We start from the raw sequence: 12,685 nt of genomic DNA, 5'->3' as shown, positions 1-12,685 counted from the left end.
TTTCTCAGAGAAGGCTGTCAAGAGTGCATGAGTCTCCCAATTCCATTTCCAGCGCCAACCCTCTTTTGGTTCTACCCAACTCCTTCATAGAGCTGTTGACTCACACACACACACACACCCTAAAATAGGGGAATAATATCCAGAGACAATAAAGAAGAGGGCCAAGAGGACCAGTCCATGGGAGGAAGCTTGTCACAAAGAGCAGGGAGTGCAGTGAGGGCAGAGAAGGGAGCATTGTGACAATGAGAGTTGGGAATGATCACCCTGGACAAGAACTGGGTGCTGAAAGGAGATAAAGTAATAGGCATGGTACCCTTAAGTAAAATATTGCAAACCTCAGCATCCAAAAGAAAAAAAGAAAGACAGACAGACGGGGGGGGGGGGAAGAGAGAGAGAGAGAGAGAGAGAGAGAGAGAGAGAGAGAGAGAGAGAGAGAGAGAGAGAGAGAGAGAGAGAGAGAGAGAGAAGAAAAATGTCTGGGGGGCCGGGCGGTGGCGCTAAAGGTAAGGTGCCTGCCTTGCCTGCGCTAACCTTGGACGGACCGCGGTTCGATCCCCCGGTGTCCCATATGGTCCCCCAAGCCAGGAGCAACTTCTGAGCACATAGCCAGGAGTAACCCCTGAGCGTTACTGGGTGTGGCCCAAAACCAAAAAAAAAAAAAAAAAAAGAAAAATGTCTGACCCAGAGGCAGGCAGAGGGAGGACTAGAGGGAAGCTGGGGCCAATGGTGGTGGGAAATGTGCCCTGGTGAAGGGTGCTGGACATTGCATGACTAAAACTCAATCATGAATAGTTTTGTACCTGTGGGGGAAAAAAACTTGAATAGAAACAACCTTGTAGCCACGGTGTTTACATCAAGTAATTTTTCATCCATTTTATTCATTTCTGCTAGAATGTCTAGGCAATGAGTTTATAGCGTGTATCAGCATCAGTGGGGATGCACAAAAGAAAAGCACCTTCCCTGTGAGAGTCTTTCATCAGAGAGAGAAATTAGGAGCCAGAGATATAGCACAACAGTAGGGTGTTTGCCTTGCATGCGGGCAACCCAGGACAGACCTGGATTCGATTCCTGGCATCACTATGCCCCCCCCCCCCAGCCTTCCACAAGCGATTTCTGAGTGCAGAGTCAGGAGTCACCCCTGAGTGCTGCTGGTGTGGCCCAAAAACCAATAAATAAATAAATAAATAAATAAATAAATAAATAAATAAATAAATAAATAAATAAGTAGTATGCCTTAAAAAAAAAAAAAGGAAAGAGAATTAGTCCCAGAGAACAGAGTGAGTGCAAGCTGCTAAGACACTCAGTTAGCACATCTAGGTTCAATCCCTAGCACCATTTACTATCCTCAGATACCACCAGGAGTGACCCCTAAACACAGGGCCAGGACAAATCCAAGAGTATAACCAGGTGTGGCCCAAAATGCAAAAAAGAAAAAGACCCCGGAAATGCCCAAGCCCCAGGTTTATTCTCACAGAACGTGGAGCCTGGAAATATTCATGTTGTTGATTCACACAGACTACCAAGGAGTACTGAATCATTTCCAATAAAGAATATGTCAGCTCTTTCCTTGCACAGCACAACTATGGCCCGTGGTCCCAAGAAGCGCCTGAAGGGGCCGGAGAGATAGCATGGAGGTAGGGCGTTTGCCTTTCATGCAGGAGGTCATCTGTTCGAATCCCGGCATCCCATATTGTCCCCTGTGCCTGCCAGGAGCAATTTCTGAGCCTGGAGCCAGGAGTAACCCCTGAGCACTGCCGGGTGTGACCCAAAAACCACACACACACACAAAAAAAAGATTCTAGAAAGTCAATTTGCCATAATTTATAAAAAAAAAAAAAAAGAAGAAGAAGCGCCTGAAACATGTGGCAGCTCCAAAGCACTGAATGCTTGATAAACTGACAGGAATGTTCGCTCCTCATCCATCTACTGGCTCCCACAAACTGAGAGAATGTCTTCCACTCACCATTTTCCTATGGAACAGGCTAAAGTATGGCCTAAGAGGAGATGAGGTGAAGAAGAGCTGCTAGCACAATCCAAAACTGTTTCAAGATACATAAAATGGACACGTATTTCTTTAGAATATTTTGTGTTTTTTCTCTGACAGCTATAATTCTTACTAAATGTTGTCTTATACAGTGACAATTCTAACCACTTTTTATCTTCTCTTTATGAGCTGTTTAACAAGGAATTTTGGTGAAAGAGTCTCCCAGTTTAATGCTTATGACTGAACCATATCATGGGAATCAGTTGGACTTGTTCTTATGGCCCCCATATGCGCCAATAACACCACATGGCATTGCTCCTTTTTTGCATAGGCACATTAAAATGGGAAAATACTATACATACAAATAAGATCCTATCTAATAGAGATTGGAACACACAAATCTTGTAGTGCATAGGGTCCTTACACCCTGAACATTGACCTGGCACAGACCTCAGAAGAAAGGGCATTTTCCATTCACCCCTGAACCAGGGAAGCCATCCACGAAACATCCAGGCTGGTCTATAACATCACCTGGAAGTAATCCTCTACCACGGAAGACCCTACACTGCTCAGACATCGACCTGCTCAAAAGAGACTTCCCTTAACACTGAGAAGACTTAACAACAACGACCTGCTTACAGGACAGGGCTCCCTGCATTGCCCTTTGATTGTGAGATGAAAGGAGAGGACGCTCCACATCCTGACTTCAATGTAGGATATGCAGATTCCAGGATCTTTAATACAGAAACATGATACCAACAACAGAGACTGTGTGAAAAATAAAAGTGTGTTGGCACTACAGACAATGTCTTGGATTGGACGATCTAGCTTTCCTGGAGCCTAGAGTTGGTCTTGTGCCAGGAAACTTCAGGGATCGGGTCTCTTTGTATTTAGGCCAAGATTATTCCTTTCCATGTCCCTCATATTTTGGTGGGCCTATGCAAACAACAATTGCCACTCTAACACCATTTTTACTGTGCTCCTTTGACTCTAATCCTTAAAAAGAACCCACTAAAAATTTAGGTTAACTTAAGCTAATATGCATGTACATGGAAATGTAGAAAAATACTATGCCTGTAATGTTTAAGGAGTTACGTAAGTTTTATGGGTTTAGATTGCCTTGTGTGCTGTTTTTTTTTTTTTTTAATTAATTATTTTTTTTATTATTTTAATTATGACAACAAAGATGCAAAGAAAGAGGACAGGGTAAAGTTACAGTGGAAGCCCAATCACCCATAAACAGGATTCTCAGTAGTTCCATCGATGATATCCCAGCCTTGAACTTTCAGCCAAAGAACATTAAGAAAAACAAAACTGAACCCATGTACAATACAATTACTTTGTCCCTCAAATCCCCAGTTGTAGTACATATTGTTTCTTAGCAGCACACCATATAATCTAAAGATATTAGACTTATGTAACTCTTTAAACATTGAGGGCAAAGTACATTTATCTAGTTCCATGCACATGCTTACTAGTTTAAGTTAACCTCAAAAGTTTTAATGGGTTGTTTTTCTTAAGGATTGGAGTCAAGAGAACATAGTAAAAAACGATATTAAAGTGGCATTTGTTTGCATAGGCCCACCAAAACATAAGGGACATGGAAAGACAAATTATGGTCTAAATACATGGAGACCCTACCCCTGAAGTTTCCTGGCACAGGACTGACTCTAGGCTCCAGGCAAACTAGTTTGTCCAATTCAAGTCATAGTCTGTAGTGGCAATACACCTCCATTCCTCACATAGTCTCTGTTGTTGGTATCATTCTTCTGTATTAAAGATCCTGGAGTCTGCATATCCCATATTGCAGTCAGGATGGTGCAGAGCATCCTCTCGTTTCACCTCACACTTAAGGGGCAATAGAGAGAACCATGTCCTGTAAAGCAGGTCATCGTTGTTGTCATGTCTTCTCGCAGGTCATTGTTGTTGTCACGTCTTCTCAGTGTAAACGGAAGTGTCTTTTTAGGAGGTCGATGTCACACCCTTGGTAGTGTCTTTCCTGGTAGAGGACTGCTTCCAACTGTTGCTATAAAAGACCTTGGATGTTTCGTAGATAGCTTGCCTGGTTCCAGCGTGAATGGAGAATGCCCATTCAACTGGGGCCTATGCCAGGTCATTATATCAATATTCAGGGTGTAAGGTACATTGTAATGAGATTTATTAGATAATAACTAATCTGTATGTATAGTGTTTTCCCATTTTAATGTGTCTATGCAAACAAGGATCAATGCCACGAAGCGTTATTGGTGCATCTGGAGGCAATAGGAACAAGACCAGCAATTTCCATGACATAGTTCAATCATAGGCATCAAACTGAGGGACAGTTCCACCACAATCCTTACTGAACAGCTTACAAAGAAAAGACAAGATGAAAAGTGGATAGAAACATCATGGTAGAAGAATATATAGAGAGTTACAGCAGTTAAAGAAAATAATCATAAAATATTCAAAAGATATATGTGTTCAATATGTGTTCGATTTATGTCCTTCTAAATAGTTCTGGGATTTGTAAGATCTACTGTATGTCTTTGGTCAGAGATTGAAGCTGTGTGTTACTGAAGTTAAGAAGGGTAAATCTGGGGTACTGATGGTTGGGAGGAGCATATGATCGCGCGGGGGGCTAGCCCCCGCGCGGTTTCAAAATGTAGACTGGTATGAAATTGCCAGTGACAGCCTGAGTATAGCTGAGAAATTATCTGCCACCCCCCAGATCAAACGCCACCCCCTGATCCAACCTCTGGAGCCGGCCTGGGAGTGGGGAAAACCCAGGGTGCCCCATGAGCTCCTCTCAGAAACCCACCTGGAGATCCGGAGGAAAGGGGGAGAGGGGGTTCGGGTGACCCAGGTCCGGGCCCCCCCACCCTAGGCCAGGCCAAAAGGCCGCTGGCACATACGGAGGTCTGCCAGCTGCCCGCCCGTGCTGCTAAAAATCCAGCTCCAGGAAGGGAGAGAGACCCTCCCAAGCTCGAAGGACAGGGATTTAAGCCCAACCTAGGCCGGTCCCCGGACCCGGCCTGGGAGTGGGGAAAACCCAGGGTGCCCCATGAGCTCCTCCCAGAAACCCACCTGGAGATCCGGAGGAAAGGGGGAGAGGGGGTTCGGGTGACCCAGGTCCGGGCCCCCCACCCTAGGCCAGGCCAAAAGGCCGCTGGCACATACGGAGGTCTGCCAGCTGCCCGCCCGTGCTGCTAAAAATCCAGCTCCAGGAAGGGAGAGAGACCCTCCCAAGCCCGAAGGACAGGGATTTAAGCCCAACCTAGGCCGGTCCCCGGACCCGGCCTGGGAGTGGGGAAAACCCAGGGTGCCCCATGAGCTCCTCCCAGGAACCCACCGCCTTGTGTGCTGTTAAGAAATATTATAATGTGTTACAATCTGGGGACTTGAGGGACAAAGTAATTGTACATGGATTCTGTCTTATTTATCTTAATGTTCTTTGGCTGAAATTTCAAAGTTAAGATATCAGCAAGGGGACTTCTGAGAATTATGTTATGGGTGATTGTCCTTCCACTGTAACTTTACCTTGTCCTCTTTCTTTGCATCTTTGTTCTCATAATTAAAAATTAAAAATTAAAAAGAAATGAAGAGCTGCTAGCAGTGATTCATTAAGATTGATGGCAAGGTTCCCAGTGATATGAACTACCCAGCAGATGTTATGGATGATATCAGTATTGATAAGACAGGAGAGAATTTCCAGCTGATCTATGACTCCAAAAGAAGCTTCGCCGTTCATCACATTATTCCCGAGGAGGCTAACTCCAAGTTGTGCAAAGTGAGGAAGATCTTTGTGGGCGCCAAAGGAATCCCTCACTCAGGGACAAGATGCCTGATGCCCTCACCATTCGCTACCCAGATACCCTCACTAAGGTGAATGACACCATTTGACGCTGGTAGCATGCTGACTGGGGGGGGGGTGCTAGTCTGGGAAGAACTGGGGTGCTCGCCAACACAGAGAGGCATCCTGGTTCTTTTTGATGTCATCCATGTGGAAGACTCCAGTGGCACTAGCTTTGCTATCTGCCTCTCCAATATTCTTGTGTGTTGGTTTTGATTTTGGTTTTTGGGCCACACCTGTTGACGCTCAGGAGTTACTTATGGTTATGTGCTCAGAAATTGCTCCTGGCTTGGGGGACCATATGGGACTCCAAGAGATCGAACCGCGGTTCATCCTAGGTTAGCACATGCAAGACAAATGCCCTACTGCTTGCGCCACCGTCCTGGCCCTTTCTCCACTATTTTTGTGATCAGCAAGGGCAACAAAGCATGGATTTCTCTTCCCCAAGGAAAATGTCTCACCATTGCTGGAGAGAGAGAGATACAAAAGACTGGCAGCCAAGCAGAGTAGTGGGTGAAGAAGGCTTTTTTCAGAGGCAAAGGTGCATGAGGATCCTATGCTTAAATAAAGCTGATAAAAGTGTAAAAAAAAAAAAAAAAAAAAAAAGAATATGTGAAAGTGACTCCCCTTCTCTCTGGTGGCTGGGTAATAGCTGAAGTCATCGGAGAGCAGTGGATGCTAAAACACACACACACACACACACACACACACACACACACATACACACACACACACACAGAGCCAGGTACACCAAACCACCCCTTTACCCCTTTACAACACTGCCCAGGACTCCTTTGTGGCCATGCTGAGGATCGAACACATGACCTCAAGCTTCCAAGGAAGTGTCCTACCATGGAGATGCAAAGTTGATACCTGTGATTCACATCTACTGACCCAAGGGGCTGATCGCACACTTCTTTTTTTTTTTCTTTTTTTGGTTTTTGGGTCACACCCGGAAGCACTCAGGGGTTACTCCTGGCTCTGTGCTCAGAAATCACTCCAGGCTCGGGGAACCATATGGGACACCAAGTGATCGAACCGCAATCCATCCTAGGTTAGCACGTGTAAGGCAGATGCCCTACCGCTTGTGCCACTGATCGGGCCCCTTGGTTTTAATTTTGGTTGTGGTTTCTTGGACATACCCTGCAGTGCACAGCTGTTACTTCTGGCCCTGCACTCAAGAAATCACTTCTGGCAGACTCAGGGGATCCTGTGGGATACTGGGAATGGAACCCAGGTCAGATGCGTGCAAAGCAAGCCCCCCTTCCTCACTGTACTATCGCGCTGGCCCCTCTCATCTTCTTATTCCTTCCAAACAGTTCTCAGGGGGCCACAGGCTCAGCCTGCCAAACTCATGGCTGGATGCAAGGGCTCAGAAATTTAGTCCTACTCCTGCCCTGTGCCCACAATTTCCTGGCAGGCCAGGCAGGCAGGCCACATGCAAAGTGGGTGCTTTTACCCTTGTTCTCTTTCCAGTCCTTATTCTCAGGAGATGGAATGAAGAAAGGATTTTGTTTATAAACTAACACTTATGAATAGACCAAATAAATAAATAAATAAATAAAATGTGGGTCCCAGAGCAATAGTACAACACGTAGATGTTTGCCCTGCACAAAGGCCAACCTGGGTTCGATTCCTGGCATCCAATATGGTCCCCTAAACACTGTCAAGAATAACCCTGAGGTCTTTGCCCTTCCTTGGTGTCTGGGGCCTGGAAAAAAAGAATAACCCTTGAGGAGCTGGAGAGATAACAGGGAAGTAAGGCATTTGCCTTGCATGCAGAAGGATGGTGGTTCGAATCCCGGCATCCCATATGGTCTCTCGAGCCTGCCAGGAGCAATTTCTGAGTGTAGAGCCAGGAGTAATTCCCTGAGCACTGCCAGGTGTGACCCAAAAACCAAAACAAAACCAAAAAAAAAAAAAAAAAAAAAGAATAATCCTTGAGGGGTTAAAGCAATAGCACAGAAAGAGGGCATTTGCTTTGCACACGACCAACCCAGGTTTGATCCCTGGCATCCTACAGGGTCCCCAAGCCTACCTGGAGTGATTCCTGAGTGCAGAGCCAAGAGTATCCCCTGAAGGACCGGAGTTATAGCACAGCAGTAGGGCATTGGCCTTGCATGTAACCAACCCTTTACAGACCCTGGTTCGATCTCCAGTATCTCATATGGTTCCCCAAGCCTGCCAGGAGCAATTTCTGAGCACAGAGCCAGGAGTAACCCCAAAAAAAGGAGTAACCCCTGAGCACTGCTGGGCGTGACCAAATAAAGAAACAAGGATGACCCCTGAGCATAGAGATAGGTGTAACCCCTGAGTGCCACTGGGTGTCTCACACACATACACATACACACACACACACACACACACACACACACACACACACACACACACAAGACTGACTCCTGAGCACAGAGACAGGAGTAATCCCTGAACACTGCCAGGTCTGACAAAAAATAAATGCTCAGGCAGGAGAGGGAGCGACAGCACAGTGGTAGGGCATTTGCCTTGCAAGCTGCTGACCTGGGACAGAACCAGGTTGAATCCCTGGCATCCTATATGGTCCCCCGACCTGTCAGGAGCAATCTGAGCACAGAGCCATGAATGACCCCTGAGCACTGATAAGTGTGGCCCAAAAACAAACAAAAAATAAAGAAGGGGACTGCCAACCTGGGACAGACCCAGGTTCAAAACCCACCATCCCATATGGTCCCCTGAGCTGTCAGGAGCAATCTGAGTGCATAGCCAGGAGTTATCGCTGAGCGTCACCAGGTGTGGCCCCATAAACACGCACGCGCACACACACACACACACATACACACACACACACAAATAAATAATAAAGAAGGCAGAGATATGAATAGGGTATTAAGGCATTTGTCTTTTTTGCTTTGTTTTGGGGTCACTTGCAGCAACACTCAGGGGTTAGTTACACTTGGCTCTGTGCTCAGGAATCACATCTGGAGGTGCTGGGGAACCATATGGGATGCCAAGGTTCACACACTCCAGGGGCAAGAAAAGAACCCTTTCCACTGTCCTATCACTCTGACCCTGCAAAGCATTTGTCTTGCTTGCTTGTCAACCCTTCTTCGAACCCTCAACACCATCAAGAGTGACCCCTGAACACAGTCAAAATAAGTCCTGAGTACAGCTGGGTGTGGCCCAAAAAACAAACAAGTTAAAAGAGGGCAGTGTTGGGGCCAGAACTATAGCACAGAGGGGAGGGTGTTTGCCTTGCATGTAGTTGATTGAGGATCAATCCCCCCAACACCCCATAGGGTCCCCCCAAACCTACCAGAAGTAATTTTGTGTGTGTGTGTGTGTGGTTTTTGGATCACACTCGGCAGTGCTCAGGGGTTATTCCTGGCTCCAGGCTCAGAAATTGCTCCTGGCAGGCACGGGGGACCACGTGGGACACCGGGATTCGAACCGATGACCTCCTGCATGAAAGGCAAACGCCTTACCTCCATGCTATCTCTCCGGCCCCCAGATGTAATTTCTAAGCACAGAATCAGGAGTGACCCCTAATCACTGCAGGGTGCAGCCCAAAAACAAAAAAGAAAAGAAAGGGATGGAAAGATGCTTATTGATGACGGAGTCAAAGACGCTGATTGTTTAGTTTTGGGGGTCACAGGACCTGTGCTAGATCAAACTCCCACCTCCCCTCTAGCCCACCCAGCTATCTCACTATCTCACCAGAGACAGATCCCCTATTTCTGTCCCCAGTGGTTGTTCCAGGGGCCTCTTAAGAGAAGGGGGCAGGGCTGTTTGTGCCCCAGGGGAGGAAGCCAGGCCCTTTGCTGTCTCAGGCTCACCCATTCGGGAGTCCTGAGGGCTGGCCGGGAGTCATTCATCGGCCACAGCTGCGTCCACCCCCTGCATTCCCCAGGCTCCCAACGGGATCAAATCCTAGCCAGTGTCCACAGACACTCCAGCTGTAACCTGAGCTAGCCAGGGGACCTCGATATAAAAGGAAACACCCCCCCCAACTCTCCAAAGCTTTCTGGGCGGTCTCCCTCAATTCTGCTAAAAGACCAGAGCAATAACACAGCAGGAAGGGCGCTTGCCTTGCATGCCTCCGACCAGAGTTCCATCCCCAGTTCGATCCCCAACAGCTCAGAGCCAGGAGGAACCCATGAGGATTTCTAGAGCCAGGAGGAACCCATGAAGGTTTCCAGAGGTGGCCCAAAAACAAAAACAAAAAAAAAAAAAACTGGGATTCCCAGCCTGTGTCTTAGAAAATGATCCAGAGCCATGGGGGACCTCCTACTTTAGAAACTATTTTTGGAGTCTGAATTCCTAGAGCAATGAAAATCGTGGCCTTCTGGAAGTTTCCTCTGGTCACTGTGATATCATTTGCCTCAAATAATAGCAATTACACGGCTAACTGCAGACTTTTGGATAGGGTGCACGGCAAGCAGTCATTCTCGACTCATTCTGCCAGGCTGGTTTTGACACAGACACTTATTTTTTTTTTTTATAGGTGCCAGAATGCTGTTTTGTTTTTTGTTTGTTTGTTTTGGTTCTGGGCCACACCCAGCGGAACGCAGGGGTTACTCCTAGCTCTGTGCTCAGAAATCCCTCCTGGCAGTCTTTGGGGACCATATGGGATGTTGGGGATCAAACCCGAGTCCATCCTGGTAGGGCTTGTATTTGCAGTTTTGGAGGGGGCATTGGGACGCTCCCCACCCTGTGTACTCAGGGGCACGAGGGGGTCTGAGCTCAACCCCTGGAACCATTTCTTCATCGGATTCTTTGCAACTTTTGTGCTTTGTTTTGTTCGGGGGTTAGGCTACACCCGGTGGTGTTTGGGACTAACTCCTGGCTCTGCACTCAGGAATCTCTCCAAGAGGGATGAGGAGGACCCTAGGGGGTGCCAAGGATCGAACCTAGGTCTACCGCGTGCAAGGCAAGCACCATATACTAATAAATAAATGAGTATTTGCAGGAGCCGGAGGGATAGCACAGCAGGTAGGGTGTTTGCCTTGCACACGGTCCACCCAGGTTCCATCCTCTTACACCCCAACATCCTAGTAGCGCCAGGAGTAATTCCTAAGTTCAGAGCCAGGGTAATATCTGAGTGCAGTTGGGTGAGGTCCAAAAACCAAAATAATAATAATAATAATAATAATAATAATAATAATAATAATAATAATAATAAATTAGTATTTGCAATTTAAATGAGTCCAAGTTCTACAGGATGACACACACCCCCAAGAAAAAAGTATTATGATCCCCTGTTCCATGAGGATTCAGGGGGTGCAAGGAGCACAGCTGACATTCTAGCACCTTCCACGACCAGCCCTCCCCAAGGGGGACCAGAACTCCCCGAAAACCAGCAGAAGGCCAATGGGCCGGCTTGGTTCCTTTGCAGCAGCCAGGCCAAGCCAGCCCCAGCGCGAGCCAAGATCTGGGCGCCCTGGGGCTCCCCCAAAAAACAACCCCGCGCCCCCGGCCACCTACCGCGATGGAGCCGGAGGACGTGGCCACGAAGACCCTGATGACCATGTCGCCGGTCGGGGCCCCCCAGCCCAGTCGGACACGGAGCCGGCCTGCACGCACGGGTGGATGCCAAGGACGTGGGGACCGGGCCCCGTCCGGGAAGGGAAGGGCGCGATTGGCGGATAAAAGCGGCCCCTGGACCCGGCCCGGCCCTGCCCTCCCGCCGCGGGGACCGGCCACAGGCCCTAAAAGGCGAGGCTGGGAGCGCACCAATCCCCGAGCGCCCAGACTGGGTGGGCAGAGGCGGAGCTGGGCACTGGGGGAGCCCCAGAGGCTGCCCGGGAGATGCGGACCAGGCCGGTGCCACAAGTCCCAAAGCCTGGGAATAGTCAAAAAATAAAAAGAATTAAAAGTGGCTTTCTGGAAGTGGAGTGTTGCTTGTTTGGTTTTGGCCAGATTTCAAGGGGAAAAGAAAGAAACCCAGTTTATTTTCTTTCTCTTTTTTCCTTTCTTCTTTCCTTCCTTCCTTCTCTCCTTCCTTTTCTCTCCTTCCTTCTCTCCTCTCCTTCCTCCCTCCCTCCCTCCCTCCTTCCCTCCCTCCCTCCCTCCCTCCCTCCCCTCCCTCCCTTCCTTCCTTCCTTCCTTCCTTCCTTCCTTCCTTCCTTCCTTCCTTCCTCGCATCTACAAGATAGCTAGCAAGCCGCCTTTTGGCACCTTTTCCTCCGAAAGATGCCAGACCCGAACAACTAACCACGGAGCCTGGAAAACATCACACGTATCTCAGACCCACAGGGACTGAGATATGAATAAATCAATTAATAAATTAATAAATCAACAGGTAGATAGATGGATAGGCAGATATAGACAAACTGATAGACAAGACAGATAAATGCATAGGGCAGATGGATAGATATAGACAGATTAGATAGATGGAGAGATACATAATTAGATATCTGGATTGATGATACGTGTATGAATGAAAGGATAAATGAATGAACAAAGCTGGATGGATTAATACATAAATACATAGATATAGAGATAGACGGATGGATGGAGAGATGGGTGGATGGATGATGAATGGATGGATAGGTGGGTGGGTGAATGGATGGATGGATAGAGTGATGGACGGAGGATGGATGGGTGTGTGGATAGATGGGTGGGCAGATGACTGGGTGAATGAATAGGTAGATAGACAGACAGACAGATGAACTGATGGATGGGTGGGTGGGTGGGTGGGTGGATGAATGGATAGATGGACAGATAGACAGATTAATACAGATTACTATGCAGCTCTGACCACCTCGCTTATATATACATATTCGCTTAAATATTTCCAAGTTAGAGGAACATTAATCCGAAGTCAACACGTACATCACCTAAATGCTCATCTCAGCCTAAATCCACCTAAACGTACAGCAGGAGGGCACTTG

The 12,685-nt window shown here is 47.6% G+C and overlaps 1 protein-coding gene and 1 pseudogene across 1 annotated transcript in view; one reads left to right on the top strand and one right to left on the bottom strand.

Annotated features, from left to right (window-relative positions):
• SH3BGR (SH3 domain binding glutamate rich protein) overlaps positions 1 to 11,510 on the bottom strand; it is a 31,856-nt gene extending 20,346 nt beyond the window's left edge. Inside the window, exon 1 of the mRNA XM_049785408.1 lies at positions 11,277 to 11,510. Coding sequence (XP_049641365.1) covers positions 11,277 to 11,321 — 45 coding nt within the window. The 5' untranslated portion in view covers positions 11,322 to 11,510. The remainder of the gene's footprint in view (positions 1 to 11,276) is intronic.
• On the top strand, positions 1,851 to 6,333 carry LOC126025622 (40S ribosomal protein S4, X isoform-like; annotated as a pseudogene).
• Positions 11,511 to 12,685: the final 1,175 nt, after the last annotated feature.

The sequence above is a fragment of the Suncus etruscus genome, chromosome 13 (genome assembly GCF_024139225.1).
Source record: "Suncus etruscus isolate mSunEtr1 chromosome 13, mSunEtr1.pri.cur, whole genome shotgun sequence".
Lineage (NCBI taxonomy): Eukaryota > Metazoa > Chordata > Mammalia > Eulipotyphla > Soricidae > Suncus > Suncus etruscus.
Note: the sequence above shows the minus strand (reverse complement) of the source record. Positions and strands in the feature narration are given on the sequence as shown.